The sequence below is a fragment of the Mastigoproctus giganteus genome, chromosome 10, assembly GCF_048544385.1.
Source record: "Mastigoproctus giganteus isolate SK-2022 chromosome 10, ASM4854438v1, whole genome shotgun sequence".
Classification (NCBI taxonomy): Eukaryota; Metazoa; Arthropoda; class Arachnida; order Uropygi; family Thelyphonidae; genus Mastigoproctus; species Mastigoproctus giganteus.
The window spans coordinates 14,351,711-14,373,582 of NC_143584.1; the positions used below are offsets into that span (position 1 = coordinate 14,351,711).

Sequence of the window (21,872 nt, forward strand, 5' to 3'; positions counted from 1 at the left end):
AAAATCATGTTATATTCACATTGTTCCCTAATATATCAGTCGCGTTAGAGCAAATTCGCATTGTCAAAATGCATATTATAGCAGAACTCATTGTATATTGGTATGGCGTGCCATTTCTATTACCTCTATAATCTTAGATCTTGCTTCCATAGACTTTTATAGTTTGTCCTTGTGGTCTGCCTTGGGCCACCTCACAATGGTAGCTGCATTTTAATAAGAATGGTGTCACATTCTGACAGCTTTTTTGGCATATATACCCAAGGATTACAAGGCCTTTAAGCTAAATTTAATCACAGAAAAAGTTTCTGATATTTTCACTAGTTTTTGCAGGCTATGCAATGGTTTTAATTAATTCCTGCTTTATTTTTAATAAAATTACTTTGATTACTTTTGAGCAAACCTCACTAGTTCATAATACAAAGGAATGCCTTTTACTGAACCAGCAATGTAGTTATTTAAAGAGCACCATATCATGATCATACTTGAACTGTTACATGAATTGACAGGAGCATGATGAGATTCAGTAGCTATACATGCAGATCCAGCAGTTTTTCAGACATCTTCTACCAATGACAAATTCAAATTATTATTCTAATTACACTGGAGCTTGTTGCTCATGTCCATTTGACAAAGTGTACATTTCTGGGTTGAAAAATGTGGAATAACTTGCAGAGAAAACACTATTCCCTCTACCTGAGATCAGCTAACTTCAGCATTTATAAATTCCTCCAGCTGTCGATGGAAAGAATCCAGAACACTCCAGTGGGTAGCAGACAGCAATGTACTGTCCCAACTAAGCTACCAAGAAGACACCTTTTATAACAGAACACAGTAAATCCACTTTCAGCCTATGAATTCAAAATATATTGTTTCAGAAAGCTTCCCATTAAATAAGATCAATGATTGTAGCTGCATGCAAACTGTTTAAATTTTTGTTTTGGATAATAATTTTTCTGACAGTTTTTGTAATGCTACAAATTCTTTTTTTGTGAAATGATAAAACAGGTTATAAGCCATAAAAAAATGTGTCATTTCTGATATTAATAAACAAACTTTGCTTTAAATAATCATTTAAAGCTCTGCTGAAGATCCTACTAACAGTAATTTCTTGCATTTCATTGAAAAATATCACAGTTTAACATACATAGTCTTATTTATTGTATTTCCTCCTCTAATTTTTTCAATGAACAATCCATCCTAACTTTCCCCCCTATCCAATCCTTATAACGGACAATCAAAGCAGGAAATTTTTTAATCATTAATTTCAATTATAAGGTTTCAGTTTTCATTGATAGAGATAAATTAAACTGCTGGTTAAATTATTTAAACTAGAATTTTGCTAAATAAAAGTTTATATTGTTTATTCATTTAAAGATATCTTGTAGAAAGGACCAGCTTTATTCATAAAAGTAAAAATAATTTATTTCTAGACATATTTACCACCAATGCCTCCCCCTCAGTATATGTACAAGTTAGATAAATGACATAAAAACATTTGCCCCAGTCAAAGTCATCCATGTGACTACTCTAAACTCATTCCTTTATAAAAACCAAATAAGAGTTATAAAGAAATATACTATCCCAAAAAAAGTAACAGGGATAGGATAATACCTCAAAAACTTCAGATATTATGTTAAATACAAGGAAAGAGGATCACAAGGGATTTATAAAGACCATATTTACAAACAGCAGGACAGTCTAGAAATGAGCTGAAGATTTATCATTTATAGTTAATACTTATATGCAGAACACCGAGGAAATATAACTGTTAAAAAGGAATTCCTTTAGGTTTTATGGCATATACATAGCAGCAACTCTTGAAACACTACTTAGCTCAGTCATTAATACTCAAAATGATTATTTTCATTACTTCATCTTAAAAAATATTAGTACTACTTTGATTACTGGTGAGTAGCATACTTTGATAATTTTTGATATAATTTAATTTCCTCAAATTACTCCAGATTTACCTATCTTTCACATCTATATATATCTTAACAGTTAATTTTCTTGAACTGATTGCATTGCAAAAAAACTTTTAACTTAAAAACTTTTGATTCCAAAAAAAAAAAAAAAAAAAAAAAAAAAACCAGAAATATTTTTGTTACTTCAGAGAAACAGCTATGATATCCTATAGAATCAGCAATAGAATGGAGAACAATTCTATGGGAGCAGGTCAAAAATTCAATATTACTAATTACTTCAGTCAGTTTTTTGTTTTATTTTGTTTGTACGTATGTTGCACTTCGACTTTAAACAAACTGAAAAGCATTCAGCTTACATAAAGTAAGCCAGCACGTGAACATCTATCATTTGGTAGGGAGGAGAATTTGGTCCAGAATGATTCCAGATCCTTGTGGCCAAATGTAAATTATAGTGCATTCTGCACCAGATATCTCAAATATAGATTTTGACAATTAATTATTAATATTCTTAAAAGCATTCATAATTATCTTTATTTTACTGTCTCCTGTAGTTCTGAATGTTTTTCAGTTTGAAATCACAGCACACTAAAATGAAGACAGTTTGGTATTTTGAAAAAAATTACCCATTTTTACCACTGATGTTCTCAAGAACATGAATAAAATTACAAAAAAAAAAAGGTGAACTCAAGAAAGGCATCAACCTGTGACAATGAAATGTCTATACATTTCCTTCGGTATCTTGGATACATTCAGAAGACAACTGCCAACTGCTTTGGTGCAATATTTCCAATAAAAATTTCAATCTTGCTTGCTCTTCGTCTTTTCAGTCACTTCGTAAGATTCTCCAAATTCATTAACTCTGGTCCTATCCACAGGATATAACCTGTAATGAAAAGTAATAGTAAAGCCAGTTTTTAATATTGTTAATGGAAAAAAATACTATCTGAGACAATTAACACAAGTTTTCAGTACCAAATGTGAATAAACTGTAATGCTTCCCTACCAGATATTTCCACATTCATATTCTGAAAAACAATTTTCATTACCTTTCTATGTTTTTTAATATCATGGAGTCAAAACCTATAATAGTCTAGTACTGTTACTGGTAGAGAAGCAAAAAGAAACTTAGTATTTCATTTGAATTTTTGTAAATAATTATGAAATTATTATTTCATAATTTTTAAGAAATCAAGAAAATTTGGCTAAGGTAAAGAAAGGCAACACAAGAACCATGGCAAACTTCGGGAAACATACCGGCAAACTGGTTTGCCGCTACCGCAGTTTCTCTCTGCATTCTCAGTAAACAGATAGTGCATGTTATCAGTAGCAGCAGTAGAAGTCAAGAATGATATATTGATTGACACATAGGCATGACAGACAATGTAATGATTAGTTTTTTCTCGTTATTAAAAGCAGATTATTGGAGTTCATGAATGTTTTCACTATCTGTTTACCAAGAATGCAGGGAGAAACTGTGGTAGCGGAAAACCAGCTTGCCAGTAAGTTTCCTGTGGTTCTCGTGTTGGCTTTCTCTACCTTACCGAAAATTCATTCTCTCTCTCTCTCTCTCTCTCTTTTCCACAGAACAGAAAGAGGTACTAAATGAAGGAGAAAGCTTAGTTCAGTGTTTTCAGTTCAGTGTATACATTATCTAGGTGATGCACATGTTCAAACTACTTTTAACATGCGCATCACCTAGATAATGTATGCACATGTTCAAAATACTTGGAAGAAAGATACCAGCTTAGAAATGCATTGTCCATAGAAATTTTTGCATAGGAATGCAGTAGAAACTAAATATTTCAGAGTCAAAGACTTTTAGTTAAGCTTTTTTTTTTTTTTTTTGTGGGAAATTGAGAAGACCTAAATGTTAATATTACAGTGCAATATGGCACAAATGTATTATGTCTGCATAAATGTTGTGCAGGCTTAAAAACAGAGAAACACCTCAAGGGAACCTTACTCTCTCTACCTGAGATTGGCTACAACCTGACTGAAAAAGCTTTTAAGAATTCCTCCAAGCTCCAATTGGATTCAGAACCACTACAGTGGCATGAAGGATCTCCCTAGATATGAAGAGCAAAGTTTATCAAAGGACAGTGGAACAAGGTCAGTGCTACTTAAATTCTTTTATCAATGGAACCAGGTCACTGATTAAGGAAACAGGTTTAAAATCAGAAATCTTAGGCACTTCACAGTTGTCTTTTTATCAGTAATATGTAGGAGATGTTGTTTTGCTATCCACCGGAGTCTTGAAGCACGTGTGAGGAGCATGTCTATGTGGGTGTTAAATTGAAGTTTGGAGTCGAATACAATGCCTAGATCACAATGGCTGGACACAACTGGGATGAGGGTGTTGCCAACTGAAGGCTGGAGAGAGACAAAGGAGTTTGCTACAATGAATACACCATGAATTCGGACTTAGCAGGATTGATCTTGAGCCCAAACTGCCAGGGGTAAGATGTGACTGCAGTGAGAGTCTTGTTAATTTCCGCTTTTACCAGATCTGGGTCTTGGCTGGGGATGATGGGAGTGAGTATCTTGATATCATCTGAATAGCTCAGTAGACACCGAGAATGTGCTACAAGTGGGGAGATAATAGATGAAAACAGAAGGCCCGAAAGGACCCCTCCTTTTGGGACTCCTGCAGTGACAGATCTTGTAAGGGTGCGATCTCTTGTATGAAGCTTTATAACTCTGTCATGCAGAAGAGAGGAGAGAAAGCATAGTATGTTCTCTGTAATCTGGAAGTGGCATTCCAGGAGAGTGAGAAGTTGGTTTACTTGGATGGCATCAAACGCGGCCTCAATGTCTAAGTAAGTAACAGCTAGTTCTTGCCTTTCCTCAAATGCTGACAAGATAAAAATGACACAGACAACAGATTGGTGATCGTTGATCTGTTTGGAAGGGAGTAGTGAACTTGGTCTGGATTACTGGGCAAGATCTGCTTAGTGAGGATGGGGAATAAGGCCTTCTCCAGGAGCTTCAGTAGGCTGGAGGAGTTGGAGATGGGTCGGTAGTGTTTAGGTTGCGATGGCGACTGAACTTTAGCTAAAGGCTTGACGAGATAGTTTTTTCACTGCTGTGGGAAAATCTAGTTCGAGAGTAACTGGTTGAAGATAATTAGAAGTGGCTGAATAATGTACAGACTTAGGCATTTGAGCATGAATTGGGGAACTCCATCATCACCGGTGGTTGACGAGGCAGGTAGAGAATTGATGGCTACGATCAGCTGTTGTTTTGTGATCTATCATTCATACTAGCATCCATTATAATGTTAAAATAACTGATTTATATTAGCAGTGCAATATGATACAAGGAAGCAAGCTTAATTTATCCAATCCTCTAAATTTATCCAACAACATCAGATAGAAGCTTATTCTAACAATTGATTACTCAGGCTAAAAACAAATTGAACATATTTATCCTGCAACCATCTTTTTCTAATTTAAATTTATGTTCCCTTGTATGTCATCCAAGAAAGATTATGAATGCATTCAGCGTTTAATTTACTCAATCCACATTTCAATCTGGTCTGCTTGTAGGCACCTAGTTTCCATACACTGCATTTTACAGAACTCTAGTCTTTCTTGTTAAGCATACCTGTTAGTACCAGACTAATCTTATTGCTCTTCTCTGCACTCATTCCAACAGATCACATCCGTCTACAAAATACAAAAGTTTCCTCAAAATGCAACTCAATCCTCTCTTTATGAGCATATCCATGTATGTCATTGACAGAATACCATGAACTGCAGGGCCCTGTCTGCACTGCTCAGAGAACTTCATGTCAAACTGTATGACTACTCCTGTCCTCCACAATAGAGTGGTTTCAAGCCACTGTCACTCGTTTTGAGATGTTTGGGTTTGATTCCTGTTTATGACTGGAAGAATTTCTGAAGTCCTCTTCAGGTTTTTTTTTTTTGATTTGGTAGTTGTTGGCGCATCGGCTTCTGTGGCCATATTGCACCTCCAAAGGTTTTTGCAGTACTTTGATCCAAGCCCGAGGCGGGAATCGAACCCGCGACCTTTGGGTTGCCGGGCAGGTACTTTACCCACTCGGCTAGCCCGGTCGGCCCTCTTCAGTTGAGACAGTAGTTAATCAATAACAGGGGAGGAAGCAGGGGTTCTCCCCACAAGTTATTCCAGATATTTCAGTCCACACAACATGCAAATCAGCTTCATACATATTTCCTGAAAATTACAGTCTATAGAAGTTCAAGTCCAATGTCAACAAATATCTTCTTTTGTCTTCTCAACCTCCAACCCAAGTACAGTAATAAGTACTATAGGTTCTAATACCTCTCGTGTTTGGTGTTTACATAAAAAAAAAAAAAAAAATGACACAGACAACATAATATGTCTGTCTTCTACAGATATAATACACTTGCACAGATATAAGCTATGCCTGAGAGTCATTAGTATAATAGCTATTATTATTATAATGTACAACTAGTTCTATGGCTATTTTCATTCTCCACTATCTTGAGCGTGGCACCACCCAAATGGTATATTATTTTGGGATTACTGCTACCAAAATGTATTTATCTTTTTTTTTCTGAAATGCTGGGAGGAACATTTTCTTCAGAACTACTTCATATGAGTTTCCTGTCCCTGTAGTGCCCTTGGGTACACAATGTGGAAGGATTATTCCATCAATATCCAAGAAAGCAACAACCATTTTCTCTGCACTTGCAGCAACACATAACTTTTGGGAGGGGGGGGGGTGAATCAGTGTCCTTCCACTGGGCAAACTGACGTTTCATTTCTGGGTTGAAGAGCGGAACCCATATCTCATCCATCATGAAATCAAGGAAAAGAAAGATCCATTCATTGCAGCATCTCAAGTGATTACTGCTCCACGTAAGTTGACACCTTGTTCATTCAAAGATCATCAAAGAATATGGTATGCACAAATCCAACAGAAATGGCTGTAGCTGTTGCAATTTCATCCTCTGTCACCCAAAGCCATTTCCTCAATCTGGCAGACGTTGGCCTCAATATGACTGGTTTGACATCTTGGTTCACGTGCTTTGTTCTTGCAGGACTCCCATCCTTCACAAAACTTAAATGGCCAGCTATGAACATTTTTTACATTCATAAAGCCTATACGGGACATTTCCCAATAAATTTCAAATGGACTTTTCCTGGTAAGATGCAAAAATTGGATAACAACACGTTGCCCTTGATAAGCGAAAGGCACCATTACGTATTAAAAACATACTATCCTGTTTAGATTGCTGCAATCAATGTAACATACTGCATTATGCTGCCATCTTCTGAAAACATTCACAAGTAATTGGCAGTTAGACTACAAGCAGGCCTGCACATATACTTCGATTATTTTGTGAGAAATAAATTTAGAGACCTTATAACTTGAATGCACCTCATATAAGTTGTCAGTCCAGACTAGTTAATTCTCACCATATACAGCATGCCATATAAATTTGTTTCCCCCACAGCTAAAAATCATGCAATGCTTTGAAGCTAAAGAACAATGCTGGTGGAATATTGTAACAAAATTCTTTATGAAAATGGTCAAACTTACACTACTCATTTTTTTATAAATGGTGAAATGCATTTTAAGCAGAAATGAGTGAAATAGTATTTCACCTTTTGTTTAAATAAACAAAAAAAAGTGAAAAAACATGCTTGTTGGGGTTGTCAGTGCAGGTTGTTGTTATTTTGGTTTTTAGGAGCATTTGCAACTAAGGCCATATTGCTCCGGGGATATGCAGTGGTCATTCCCTGACCTTTCCACATCCTCTGTATTTGGTGGTCACGGGCTCGAACACCGGTCTAATCAAGAAGCGTGTGCTACGCACTGCTGCTCCTGTCCGCCTGGCTTATCAGTGCAGGAATCAAAATCATCAGAATCAAAATATTTCAGGTAAACTATCCATTCTGGCTATTGGAAAATTCTCAGCAAGTGCATTAGAAACCTCTGCATATTCAGTCATCAAGTTCATCAAAGAAATAGGGATTGATCCCTACTTCTTTGATGAACAGGGTGATCAGACAATGGTCACATTATGTCATTACTGTTTATATAGTGGTACCTGACTTTATACCTGAATTGCAGAGCATTTGTACTGACCACGATTAAACACAGCTGTACTACCAGAAACTTATATAAGAAATAATTTATTGAAGAACTGATTTCTCAGTTGTGTTATCTTAAGAATTATGTATACCTTAAAATGAGGACCAAATTAAATATGGAAACTACAGAGTATTTGAGATACCCACTTGAGGCTTATGAATAATATGTTAGTTTGATATCACAAGGATAAAAGAAAGAAAAATGGATTAAAGAAATTCTTTTTGCAGTAGATTTGTACAATTAATTTGATTTGATAAATAAAAAACATAAAATTGTTTTACTCAACTAATTTTGCATGTAATTGAGCCACTCACAGTCAGCCAAAAAATCAAATATAGCCATACAAATGAAATCCCATACAACACAGAATCTATGATTAAAAATATTATTTAGCAGTGTCTAAACTACAGAATAAACAACTGTTAACTTACCATCTCTGGTACATATAGATGAGAAACACAACATCATCGCGGAAACAGGCTACTCGGTGTGCAGTTGGCATGGTAATAATGAATGCAAAAAGATCATCAATGAAGGTGTTGAATGCCTGTGAAAGTAAAGTCAAAGTTACAGCTACTATACATCACACATCAAATATTAATTTTGATTTGGTATATATTGCCGACTTACTTTACCAGCCAAAAGGAATGTAAGATCCATATTTTATCAAATAATCCTTAAAATATCCCAATTTAAATTTGTAATAATTTAAATTTCCACTTTTAATCCTGGAGCAGTTATGGAATGGAAACCCTCTATTTCTTAATAAGAGCCTTGTTATTTATTTTGTTGTTTGCTTGCTTGTTTGTAGTTTGTTTGTTGTTGGGTTTTAGGCACATCAGTGACTAAGGCCATATTGCACCAAATATACTCTCTATAAATTGTGTGCTCTGTGGTAGATTTTTTGTTTGCCTAGACAAAAAACCCAAGTTTCTGAGAGAGAAAATTATGCTACCCTTGCCTAAGACTGACTCAGCTACATTGTGAAAATAGCCCATAAAAATTTATCACATCATCAACGGGATTCGAACTAAGGTCTTTGTCATCCAGTGTGGGAAGGACGGCAATTCTACCAATTGTGCAACCCATGAGGGTTATTTGCTTCACCAATTTTTCATCACTGAAGTGGGCTGCATTTCAGTATTCATTTCTTTCCTAAATTAATCAGTGAAAATAACTGACAGATGATATAATCAGATGTTCTACACTATTCAAAACAATTATAATATCATTGAACAATCTACTGTATCAATATCCCATTGTCGCTGCAATGACAGAACATTCACAGACTGATGTGCAGAGGTAAATTACTAAGTTCACTGAAAAATATTTGGGCACATAACCATTTTATTAAAAAATACTTGACCATGTTACACACTCATTTTATGTGAACTATAACTGCAAAAGATGACATACCTATTGATTATTGTACCAAAGCATCTAAAAATCCATCTGATGGTTCCACAGTCACTAAGAGACTTTGGAACCATCACAATGCTAAACTGCAGCATGGCCTGGTGAGTCATAACAAAGCAGGTTGTGTATATCAGTTCCAAGAAACCCAGACTATTCATAGACATCCAGGTCAGAGTCACAGACCATCAACAACACTGATGCAAGCTCGCTCGCTCGCTCGCTCTCTCTCTCTCTCTCTCTCTCTCTCTCTCTCTCTCTCTCTCTCCCCCCCCCCTCCCTGTCCATCACAACTGATGCTGCTTAAACACTACCCAGTTATTTAGATGCTTTGCAGTAGCAACAGAGAAATGGGTGTAAACCCAAAATCATCTGTAGATAAGAGAAGACCTATGGTATGTGTTTCAGTGAGTGCTCAACATTGTACAGTCAGAAGAGTGTAGTGTGTGTGTGTGTGTGTGCATACTCTTCAGAGATGTGTCCACATACAGCCCGCAGTCAAATTCTCATTGGATTCTGATATTGTGCGAAAGAATCTGGAATAAGCCTGCATACATACAGGAATACAGAAACCTGATTGCATGCAGGTACACAGATGAGATCCTGCAACTCATGGTCTTTTCTTATGCCTATGCTGTAAGTGAAGAGTTCATTCTGATGGAGGGCACAACCTGAAACCCAGAGGGCACTGCTGGTCAGCAATATGTTGGAAGATGATAATATCATCCTTGTGGACCAGGATGCTATCCCAACCTGAATTCCATCAAGCATATCTGGGACACCCTGGGAAGATATAATGCAGCTCATCTGGAATGTCCAGCAAAACTTAATTACACAAGAGTGTTAGTGCTGAAAACAGCACTTAGACCAGAATGACAACTGATTCCACAGCAAATCATCAATACCTTGATTTTTATCAAAGCATCACAGGTGTGAAAAATGTCTAATAGTTGCTGGGAACCATACATCATATATATTAAAGTCATCATCCATGCATATAAGACATAAGATATCATCCACAGTTTGGCAAAAACTGTTCTTACTGTACTTTGTACAAACTTATCATACTTTGTTTCTGATGTGTCATATTCCAATAAAGATGAAATTACCATTCACTCTGGAATTGCTTTGACCGTTTTTGATATATGCTGATCAGAACTTAGCTTCAACTACACTAATGAGGTACATATGTTATCATATTTACACAAACATCGTATGCTGTGATCCCTTAACTTTGCTAGGTAAGTTTCACCTATTTTATGTCCATGTCATTAAAAATTTCCAGGAAAAAAATGACAATTTCCTCTTGGGACTTTTCAACAATATATATACATCAGTGACACATATCATCGAAAGAACCTTATGTAACATTTCTGTAACTGTCCGACCACAGTGTTTAATAAAACTGATTTATCAAATTAAAATGCACTACACAAGTTAAAAAATCAATATTACATACAATGAAAACAAAATATAATATACTGTATACTAAAAAGAACCTAGAAAGAAATGCTAATAACCAAGGCATACACAGTGATGTTTGACAAACATATGCTGTCTTGTTGACCACAATTTCTCAGTGGACAACCTCTCAAATACAAAACGTTGTACGTGACCAATACATGCATATCCTTCATGGACGTTTAATGGATATACTTAATGGTTGATAAAATTAAGTATGTGGGACTGAATAAATTTAAGCGAATGGAATTTAAATTCTATACTTAAATAGAAAGGGTGCAAGAATATTTACTGAACACCATTTTCTACAGCAGCATGTTAAAGAGGCAACAAGAGGGAATAATACCCTCTTAATTGATATCGAATAATTGATTGAATTGAATAATTTATCTGATTGTCAGCAGCGATTATTCGTGCATTGAGAAACTACAGATAAAAGAACCACTAGGTGGCAGTGATCACAGTGTATTTATGTGGGATTTACTTAAAGATGTAACTAACATCAAGGGTAAAGGAAAGGGTTTTTGCTTTCGTAAAGATGACCGATTGCAGTATTCTCAGATAGATTTTAAATTCTATACAGTGGGGACAACTGATGATATTACCATCAGCCAATTCAAGGAATTAACCATTGAAGCTATTAGACTTTTCATTCCAACTAAGAAATACTGTTCAAGGTCTGTAATCAAGTCATAAAGGAGGTTATAAAAGCAAAGGCAGATTACGAGAAATCTTTGGCGAAGGATGCAAAAAAAAAACAGCAAAAACTTTACTTATGTAAACTCTGGAAGGAAGAGGATGAATCAGATTGGTCCACTTAATATTCATGGTTTGACTGTTGATGATCCTACTCAGCTGACAAAGTGAATGAGAATTTTGCATCTACATTCACACATGAGGAATTCTGTAAAGAAGGGAAGGCCAGAAGTTTATCAAACTCTAATAGGGAGCTAAGTGATTTTGTAATAACTGAGAGGGAAGTGGACGAGAAATTGTTGAAGTTAAGCATAAGAACAGCACTGGGTTGGATGGGATCTATCCAGTTATATTAAGGGAGGCAGTAAAGGAAGTAAGCAAACCCTTGGTCATAATTATGAGAGCATTCTTGGATTCACAGGAAGTCCCTAAGGACTGAAGATGTGGAAATGTATCCCCAATTCACAAACGGAGATCAATGGGTGATATGAGTAATTACAGGCCGATTAGTTTAGCTTTCTGTTCCAGAGAAAATTTATGGGGTCACTGGTTAAAGTAACACAGGATCATCTAGACAAGACTACAGTTATACTACAGACACAGAATGGATTTTTTAAGGGTAAATCTTGTCTAACCAATTTGATTGGATACTATGATGCCACAGAGGAACTGGATGCAAAAAATAATTTTGATGTCATATACTTGGATTTCAAGAAGGTTTTTGAATACTGTTGCACATAAAAGAATGGACCAAATTGGAGCAGTGTGGCATTAAGGGCAAGTTGCTGCTATGGATAAGGGGTTGGTTGAGTGCAAGAAGACAAAGTCAATGGACATTGCACTTTCTGGGCTAACAACATTATTAGTGGAGTCCCCATGGTTTGGTGTTGGGCCCATTGTTGTTTTCTATATTTATCAATGATACTGATAAGCCTGATATGCCTTTAATGTCTAAGTTTGTGCATGATACAAAAGTTGACAGGGTGGTTAATGACAGTATGCTACTGCAATGGGATCTAGAAAAGTTAAGCAGGTGGGCTAAGAAATGGCAACTGAAGTTTAACATTGACAAATGCAAATTACTGCATAGTAGCACTAACCCCAGAGTAATGTACTAAATGTGTGGTACTCCCCTCAGAGTAGTTCAAAATGAAGAAGATCTGGGGGTAATTGTGCAGTCAGATATGAAGTTCTCCAAGCAGAGCAGATATGCTGCCAGGACAGCTAATGGGGTCAATGATATACAGGTAGTTCTCGACTTTACGAGTTAATCCGTTCCTATCGTGCACTCATAAAGCAAAAACTCGTAAAACAGGAATTTATTTCACATAGACATAAGGTTAAAAATAGTGGTTACGTTCTCAACAATGAAATTAGTTAGTTAATTAGTTTATGTTTAAAAAATGATTGATTTATCCAAAGAAATTAAAATGTAGCCTGTAAAATCAAGCAAATTATAATAATAGAGAAATTATTTACGACTTACAAATGTTAAAGAATGTTTATTCTTCATTATCATCGACTAAATGCACACTCATTATTGGCTCGGCACTCGTTGGTTTGTTGCACAAGGAGTCATCTTCTTCAGAAATGTTTCAAGAGGGATTTGTTTCCAAGATAATCTATTTTAATTATAAATTTCACGATTGCATGCATAAGCATTTTTTTACAGCACACAAATTGCAACAAACACAATTCACATGGAGTAACAAGTTTACGAAGCTTAAAAAAAAAAGGAATGAAGAGAAGATTCTGAAAATTTATTTATTTTTTCTATACGATTGAAGGTTTCAGTAAAGGGCAAACACATTTCACCATAAATAACGTAAAAACCCACACAATTCAAGCCATCGGTATTTTCACAAATGCAATAACATCGAGTTTACTACCGATTTATAACTGCTTGCACTGACAGAAAAACCCAATAAACCGGAAAGTGCAAACTGTTTTTATTGTTTTATGGTCGTGACCTCCAGAAATGTACTTTACAAAAATATCACAAAGGCATTTAAAATTAGCATTAGTAGAGGCATATGATGCAAGAAAGCAAGCTTATGCAGCATCAGACAACAAAAAAAAAAAAACCCTTCCACTTCACCCCTCCGTTCGTTCGAAATATCTGTCTGGCTGAGCCTTAAATTTATTTAAGATATCAACTTCCACAACAAGGGATGGAAGTCTGTTCTACCAGCCAACTACCCACCGGCTAGTAGTAGTCTATCCTACATCTGTCTTTCCTCAATTTGAATTTATGCCCTCTCAGTTGATTATTCTGAGCAAGAGGAAGGATCCCATCAGCATTGATCATGCTCAAACCATTCAAAGCTTTATACACCTCTATCAGATCACCTCGCCGATGCCTAGTCTCCAGACACTGTAATTTGCAAAACTTAAGCCTTTCTTCGTAAGAGCAACCCTTTGTTCCATTCACTAATCTTGTTGCCCTTCTCTGTACTCATTCCAGCAGCTGTACATCCTTCTTGAAATGAGGCCTTCAGACCTGTATACAACAAGGTGTGGCCTGACCACTGCCTTATACAAGGGAATAATCACCTCCTTATCCCTACTAGAAAAATTCCTGTATATCATTGACAAGACACCATGAGCTACTTTTGCAGCCCATCTGCACTGCTCAGAGAACTTCATATCTGCTTACACAATTACCCCCAGGTCCTTTTCATTCTCTACCACTGTCAGTGTAGTACCACAGAGTTGATATGTTGCTCTGAGGTTGCTGTTTCCCATATGTAGTACTTTACATTTGTCAATGTTAAACTTCATTGGCCACCTCTCAGCTCATCTGCTCAACCTTTCCATTCCTGTTGCAGCAGCATAGCATCAGTAGTGTCCTTAACAACCCTGCCAACCTTTGTATCGTCTGCAAACTTGGACATTAAGCTTGATATACCATGATCAATATTATTTATAAATACAGAAAACAATAATGGACCCAACACTGAACCCTGAGGGACTCCACTAATAACATTAGTCCACGATGAGCAGTGTCCATTGATTACCACTCTGTCTTCTCCCCCTCAACCACCCCTTTATCCATAGCAGCAATTTGCCTCCAAGGCCACACTGCTCCAATTTGTGCAGCAGTCTTCCATGTGCAACAGTATCAAAAGCCTTTCTAAGATCCAAGTATATAATATCAAAGTTATTTCCTGCATCCAGTTCTTTTTTGACTGCATCATAGTATCCAATCAAATTGGTCAGGCAAAACTTCCCCTTAACAAAACCATGCTGTGTCCGAGCTATAACTGAAGTCTTGTCTAGATGAAACTGCAGTGTTTCTTTAACCAGTGCCTCCATTAATTTTCCTGGAACAGAAGTTAAGCTCACAGGTCTATAATTACTTGTGTCAGCCTTTGATGCTCCTTTGTGAATTGGGGTCACATTTGCACATCTCCAGTCCATGGGTAAATCCCCTGAGTCCAAGGAAGCTCTCATAATTATGGCTAAGGGTTTGCTTACTTCCTTTGCTTCCTCCTTTAATATAACTGGATAGATCCCATCCACCGCAGGTGCCTTTCTTGTGTTTATCTTCAACAATTTCTCCTCCACTTTACTCTCAGTTATTACAAGATTATCTAGCTTACTTCCAAAGTTGAATACACCTCTAGCATTCCCCTCGCTGAATAACTCCTCGTGTGTGAATTTCAATGCAAAATATTCATTTAGTTTGTTAGCTACCTGAGCAGGATCATCAACAGTTGAATCATCGATATCAATTGGACTAATCTGATTCATCCCCTTCCTTCTAGAGTTTAAATAAGTAAAGAACTCTTTGCTGTTTTCCTTTGCATCCCTTGCCAAAGATTTCTCGTAATCTGCGTTCGCCTGCCTAGGCTTCTGTGTCACGTGTTAATTTATATTATAAATCAACAGGGATTACCTTTATTTTAGATATAGGAAGCTTCTTTTCCAACTCTCCTAGTCCAACTCACTAATAATTCTTGAGGATGGCAATATCTATTTTGTAAACCGGGTGGGACACCTTATTTCTTTTGGTCCTATAGCTGAACTTTAGCGTTAAATTTAGGGATCTAATAAAATTGGATATGGGGGGAGGGATTATTCTCTACATTCCTTAAGTCGGACTAGAACTTTTCGGGCGTCATGTTCACAGGAATTGAGTAACTCACAATTAATCCGAAACTTTTGTCTTATGTTGTAGTGTTTGTTCTTCACGCATGTGTATAAGTGACCAATCGTCAGACAATAGGAATGGCCTACGGATATTGATTGAAGTTTCGTGTAGTTTCATCTCTAAGGTTTCTGCAATAAGTAGTTTGTGATAGTTGTGTTGAATATTTATAATTTTTGTTTCATTAAAGCTGAATGAATGTCGTTCATTTATTGCGTGGAACGAAAGTTCCGATACATTTGAATGACCCGCCCGCACAGAAGCTTCGTGTTGTTTTGCTCGAAGCTGTGCCACTAATGATAGATCCTACATAAACAGCATCGCAATTTTTGCATGGGATGCTGTATACGAGGTCATGCTGTGATTGGAATGTGGTGTTTGAAGGTCGATTTATATATATGTACCCCATGCATTTTTCTTCTCTACCATATGTCTCATTAGTTCATCTGACATCAATTTAGGCCTAAACCTTGAACAATATTTCTTAGTTGGTATGTAAAGCCTGTTCAGTTCTGCAAATTGCAGTGTCTGTAGAGTAGGCACCTGTGAGGTAATATGATTGATGTGTTTAAGGCTTTGAATGGATTGAGCAAGCTCAATGCTGATGGGGTTCTTCCTCTTGCTCAGACTACACACACGAGGGAACATAAATTCAAATTGAGGAAGGGAAGTTGCAAAATAGATGTGTGGATGTTATGTTTGCCTTTAGCCAGCGAGTGGTTGATTGCTGGAACTAACTTCCATCTGTTGTTGTGGAAGTTGATATCTTAAATAAATTCAAGGAAGAACTAGGTAAATTATTGTCGGGGAATGGATAGGTGTAATGGGTAGTTTTATTTATTTTACTATTATTTTTTTTATTATGAGGAACATGCTGTTCTGTTTTGGTTGTTACTCTGTTGTAACCGATTATTGTTTTGGTTGTTACTCTATTGTAACTGGTTGTAACTGATTATTTATCCCCTGGAAAAAAACGTATTTTGTAGTCTTTTTTTAAAATAGTTTTGTAAATAAGCCAACTGTTTACACACGTGAATGCAAGGAAGTTTTTTTTTTTTTTTTTTTCAATCAATAAATGATGTAATTAAGCATTTGAAAATGCAATGAAACTTAGAATTCCATTTAAATCATTTCTAAAACAAAAATAAAATGAAAAAAAAAAAAAAAAAAGTACTAAGGAAATATAATCTCACTCCATCAAACTATAAAAATAAACTGATTGGTTGGTTGTCTGTTTTTAGAAATTCCTTGCCACACTGATTACTCTGCTTATAGTGTACCACTTCACAGATTATGCAGCTTCATAGACTTTATTGTGTATTATGTCTATATAAGCATGTATTCATAGACCAATTTGCATATTGTGTGGACTGAAAAATTCAGGTAACTCACGAGGGGGGGGACCCTATTCCCTCAACCTGAGATTGGCTTATTGCCTTGACTGAAAAGGTCTTTAGAAATTCCTTCACTCTCCAGAGGAATTTTAATGTAGACCTTAACAAACATGTGACAAGGAGCCAACACACTATATTGTCAGAGGACATAAATTGACATTCTTGTACTTTGTCTGTCTCAAAACCTCCATGTTTTGAGACCAGTATACGTTAAATAAATGCTATGGTCCTTTTGATATATTCACAACAGAACAACTTTTAATATTCATGAGTCACCTCATAAATGTGCTACTTTTAAGCAAATGATATCACCAAAAGCCTATTTTGTTATTTGTTTAAAATATGAGACAGTGGTCTCTTATTACCCACTACTAGCATCCATGTGGATGTCATTTTGACCCCACCCCTTTTCTTCTACTTTACTGGAAAACCATTCTGTTCACTCTGAAATAACATAATTCTTTCTAAGATAACATTCTCCTACAGTTTTTCTTTTAAAAATTCTAGAAGTCTATTGAATAGAGAAAACTTTTTGTGCTACACAGTTAGCAGTATCTTGTATACCATTTCTTCCAGCTGCAGGAGGATTATAGAGGTAGCAAAGACATCTCTCTAACCCTCCTATATTGGGGGATATTCAATTAGCGCATTTATGATTACTTGTAAATAATGAAGTTCAGTGTGAGTTTCCATACAGTATAAAAAAGCTAAAACTAAGCATTTAATACAGAAGTTGTATGGCCTTAACAATAAATTCAAACTTATGTTTTGGTAGTTAGTAGATTTACTCAGTTTATTTCTAAGGCCATATAGCTTCTGCTATGTTAAATGCTTGTTATATTCTGATACACATAATAAGTGTGTACTATAAGTCTAAATTCATTTTATATTACAAAATTAGATGAAAAGAAGAATTGTCCAACTATATAAACTGTCTCACCTTGTACATAAATGCTCTCCATGGAAGATGAGCTACTGATTTGAGCTTGTAATTAACAAATAATTGTGGCAACATAAAGATGAAGCCAAATGCATAAACACCTACAAAATAAATACAAATATCAAATTTAAAAGAGCATCAGTCAGAACATAATGAAAAAATAAAGTCATATATGTATTCAATGTTGGATTAAGTCTTAATTTTTTAGAAAATGCAAGAAAAATATAGAAGTGAATAATTCTTAATCTCAAATAATAACTGTGGTCAGGTTGAAATCAGTATACTCCTTACACAGGGAATAAAGAAAAGAATTGTCAGTTGGACTAGGATTATTTACTATATTGACCTTGGAACACATAATTGGAATAAATACAAAAAATTATCTCATGACTTATACAGGAATTGCCATTTCCATCTGAGTCTTAATAGCCTTGGATGAAGTATTTAAAGTGGATTCTGTAGCAACAATTATTAAGGTAAAAATTAATACTGACAGAATATTAGAAAATATTACAGAATTTATATAAACAAAATATGTAGGTTAGTGCAAAAGCATCATTTTAACGTAGCCATCTACCAAAGTAGTTAAATTAATTAGTAGTTGTTGGTGACTCTATTGTCAGGGAAACAGGTCACATGCTATGTAAAAAGGATAAGTGGAACAGGACCAGGGTATGTCTGCCAGGGGCTTGGTTTGGTTTGGTTTGGGGTTTATTGGCGCATCAGCAACTGAGGCTATAATGCGCCAAATACCGGTCATATATAAAAAGTGAAAATATTCAGTGACCTAAGTAGTTAGGCCACCATGTCGAGATATAAAAGGAGTAACAGTACAAAACATATGAACAAAGGGATGCTAAATGAATTTTAAATTCGATTAAAAAGGTTTACTGATTTTAAAAAGTTAAAAACAGCAGACACATTGTCATTGTCGGATAAAATCTGACTGAGTGTATAAGGCTCAGCCAGAGGACTAAAAGCGGTAAAATAAAAATCACGTTCGTGTCTGAAACGTGGACACTCGGTTAAAATGTGGCGTATACTTAAATAGGTGTCACAATTCTCACACATAGGACAGTCATCTGCCCTCAGCAAAAAAGCATGTGTAAGATGACTGTGTCCTATGCGGAGCCGAGCTAATACAACTTCCTCTCTGCGATTCCTGCGCAGACTAGACTGCCAATGTCCGATTACAGGCTTTATCTGATAGAGCTTGTTTGTGACTTGCTCATGCCAGGATTGTTGCCATTGGGACAGTAATTTATCGTGTATTAACTGCCTGTAGTCTGTATAGGGGACTAACAGGCAATAACTGTTTTGGGGTTCGGGTGACCTGGCCGCAGCATCTGCCAGTTCATTTCCCACTATCCCAATGTGGCTTGGAATCCAGCAGAAACGAATGTCAAATGAACACTCAAACAAGGAATGCAACGTCTGCTGAATCCGGGTCACAAATGGATGAGGATTATACCTCATACCCGATAAAGCCTGCAGTGTACTTAGAGAATCAGTGTACACCATACACTTTTGGTACCTATGGGTTTTAATGTGGTCCAAGGCTAACTCTATAGCATACAACTCAGCTGTATATATGCTGCATTGTTGGGGAATCTTTCCAGATATAGAAAGACCTGGAAAGATAGCAGCACATCCAACAGACAACTCCGACTTCGAGCCATCAGTGAAGATAGGCAAGAAGTCGGAATATTCGGTCCGGTGGGCAGCGTAGAGTTGGTGGTAGACAGAAGATGGAGTTGTGGACTTTCCCCAATTTTTAAGGGAGAAGTCGCATGATGGAATGCGAGCATGCCAGGGTGGAAGTGATTGCCTTGGTGATTGGGCAACATTGTCTACCGTGATGTCGAGCTCTCTGAGCAGATCTTGGACACGGATACCAAAAGGCCGATTGGCAGTCTGACGAGTGTTATATAAGTTTTCCCATTGTGGCTTGAAAACGGACGTCCACGTAGGGTTGTCTGGCAGGGATTTTAATTTAACAGTATATTTTAAAGACAATTGCTTTTGTCGCAATGACAGTGGTGGTTCAGATGCTTCAACATATAAACTCTGGACAGGGGATGTTCTAAATGCTCCAGTAGCAATTCGGATGGCTTGGTGGTGGACTGGGTCCAGCCATCTAAGTACGCTGTTTCTAGCCGATGTGTACACTTGGGACCCATAGTCTAGTTTAGATCGGACAAGTGCACGATAGAGGCTGAGCAAAGTGGAGCGGTCTGCTCCCCATTTATTGGAGGAAATAGAGCGTAGGAGATTCAGCCCTCTTGTGCACCTTGTCCGAAGTTGACGAATGTAAGGTAAAAATGTCAACTTCTTGTCGAAAATGAGCCCTAAGAATTTTGTCTCAGGTGCTACTGGAATGATGTCTTGTCCGAGTTTAAGTTCTGGTTCAGGGTGAAGGTTCCGTTTGCGACAAAAGTGTACGCAAACGGTCTTCTGTGGCGAGAACCTAAAACCATTAGTCACTGCCCAAGAGTTGACGTGGTCTATGGCATGCTGCAATTGTCTTTCGATGACCCTCATATTGCATGACTGCAAAAAGATGCTAAAGTCATCTACAAAGAGGGCACCGTTTACGGTAGGAGGAAGTTGTTCGGTTATAGAGTTAACTTTGATTGCAAAAAGCGTAACGCTTAAAACTGATCCCTGTGGAACTCCCTCGTCTTGGCAGAATGGTCGGGAGAGGGTGGATCCCACACGAACTTGGAAAGACCGGTCTGTAAGGAAGTTTTTGATAAAGAGGGCAATGTGTCCTCTAAGACCAAAGTTATATATATCTTTTAAAATTCCATATCTCCAAGCCGTGTCATACGCTTTTTCCATATCAAAGAAAACTGACACCTGGTGCTCACGTTTTAGGAAAGCATCACGTATAGATGTTTCCAAGCGGATTAAATGGTCAAGTGTTGACCGATTCCTTCGGAAGCCACACTGTATCCTGGAAAGGAGGTCATTAGCTTCTAAATACCACAAGAGACGAGCATTGACCATTCTTTCCAGAATCTTGCACAAGCAGCTCGTCAGAGCAATAGGACGGTAATTGTTTGGTGTTTTTGGATCCTTTCCTGGTTTCGGAAAGGGAAGGATAGTTGCCACATGCCACGAGTCCGGAAATGTCTCTTCAATATAGATTCTATTATAGAGACAGAGCAAACGATCCATGGATTCCGATGAAAGATGTTTAATCATCTCATAATGGATGTCGTCTGGCCCAACAGCACTCGCCTTGGAGAGTAAGAGTGCTGCTTTCAGCTCCCACTGTGTAAAGGGCTGATTGTATTCCTCGCGATTGTTAGAGGACAGCTTTAGGTGATGTTTTTCTGCTCTCTGCTTGTGTGCGAGGAACTCTGGGGGGTAAGCTGTTTCTGAAGACACTTTAGCAAATGTCTCCCCTAGAGTATTTGCAATTGCAGTTAGATCTGCAATTGTACATCCATTATGTTCCAGGATCGATGAAGGGTGTGAGTTGTATTTGCCCTTCATTTTCCGAACTTTGTCCCAGATGGCTTTGGGATTGGCGGCCCTTGTAAGGGAAGATGTAAATTTGATCCAAGATTCCTTTTGGCTCTGACGTCTAATGTACCGTGCTTTGGCACGTGCACGTTTAAAGGCTATTAAATTATCTGTGGTGGGGTAACGGCGGAAAAATCCCCATGCTTTGTTTTGAGCCTTCCTAGCCGCTGTGCATTCTCCATTCCACCATGGTTTTGGAAAACGTGGAAAACGGGACGATGTCCTGGGAATTGCAACTGCTGCTGCCTGGACTATACTT

General features: G+C 37.0%; 1 protein-coding gene across 1 annotated transcript in view; it reads right to left on the reverse strand.

Moving 5' to 3' along the window:
* Positions 1 to 2,723: 2,723 nt before the first annotated feature.
* LOC150078774 (lipid scramblase CLPTM1L) overlaps positions 2,724 to 21,872 on the reverse strand; it is a 103,956-nt gene continuing 84,807 nt past the window's right edge. Inside the window, exons 14-16 of the mRNA XM_090382561.1 lie at positions 18,083 to 18,183; positions 8,460 to 8,575; positions 2,724 to 2,808 (exon numbers count right to left, since the gene is read on the reverse strand). Coding sequence (XP_090238687.1) covers positions 2,724 to 2,808; positions 8,460 to 8,575; positions 18,083 to 18,183 — 302 coding nt within the window. The remainder of the gene's footprint in view (positions 2,809 to 8,459; positions 8,576 to 18,082; positions 18,184 to 21,872) is intronic.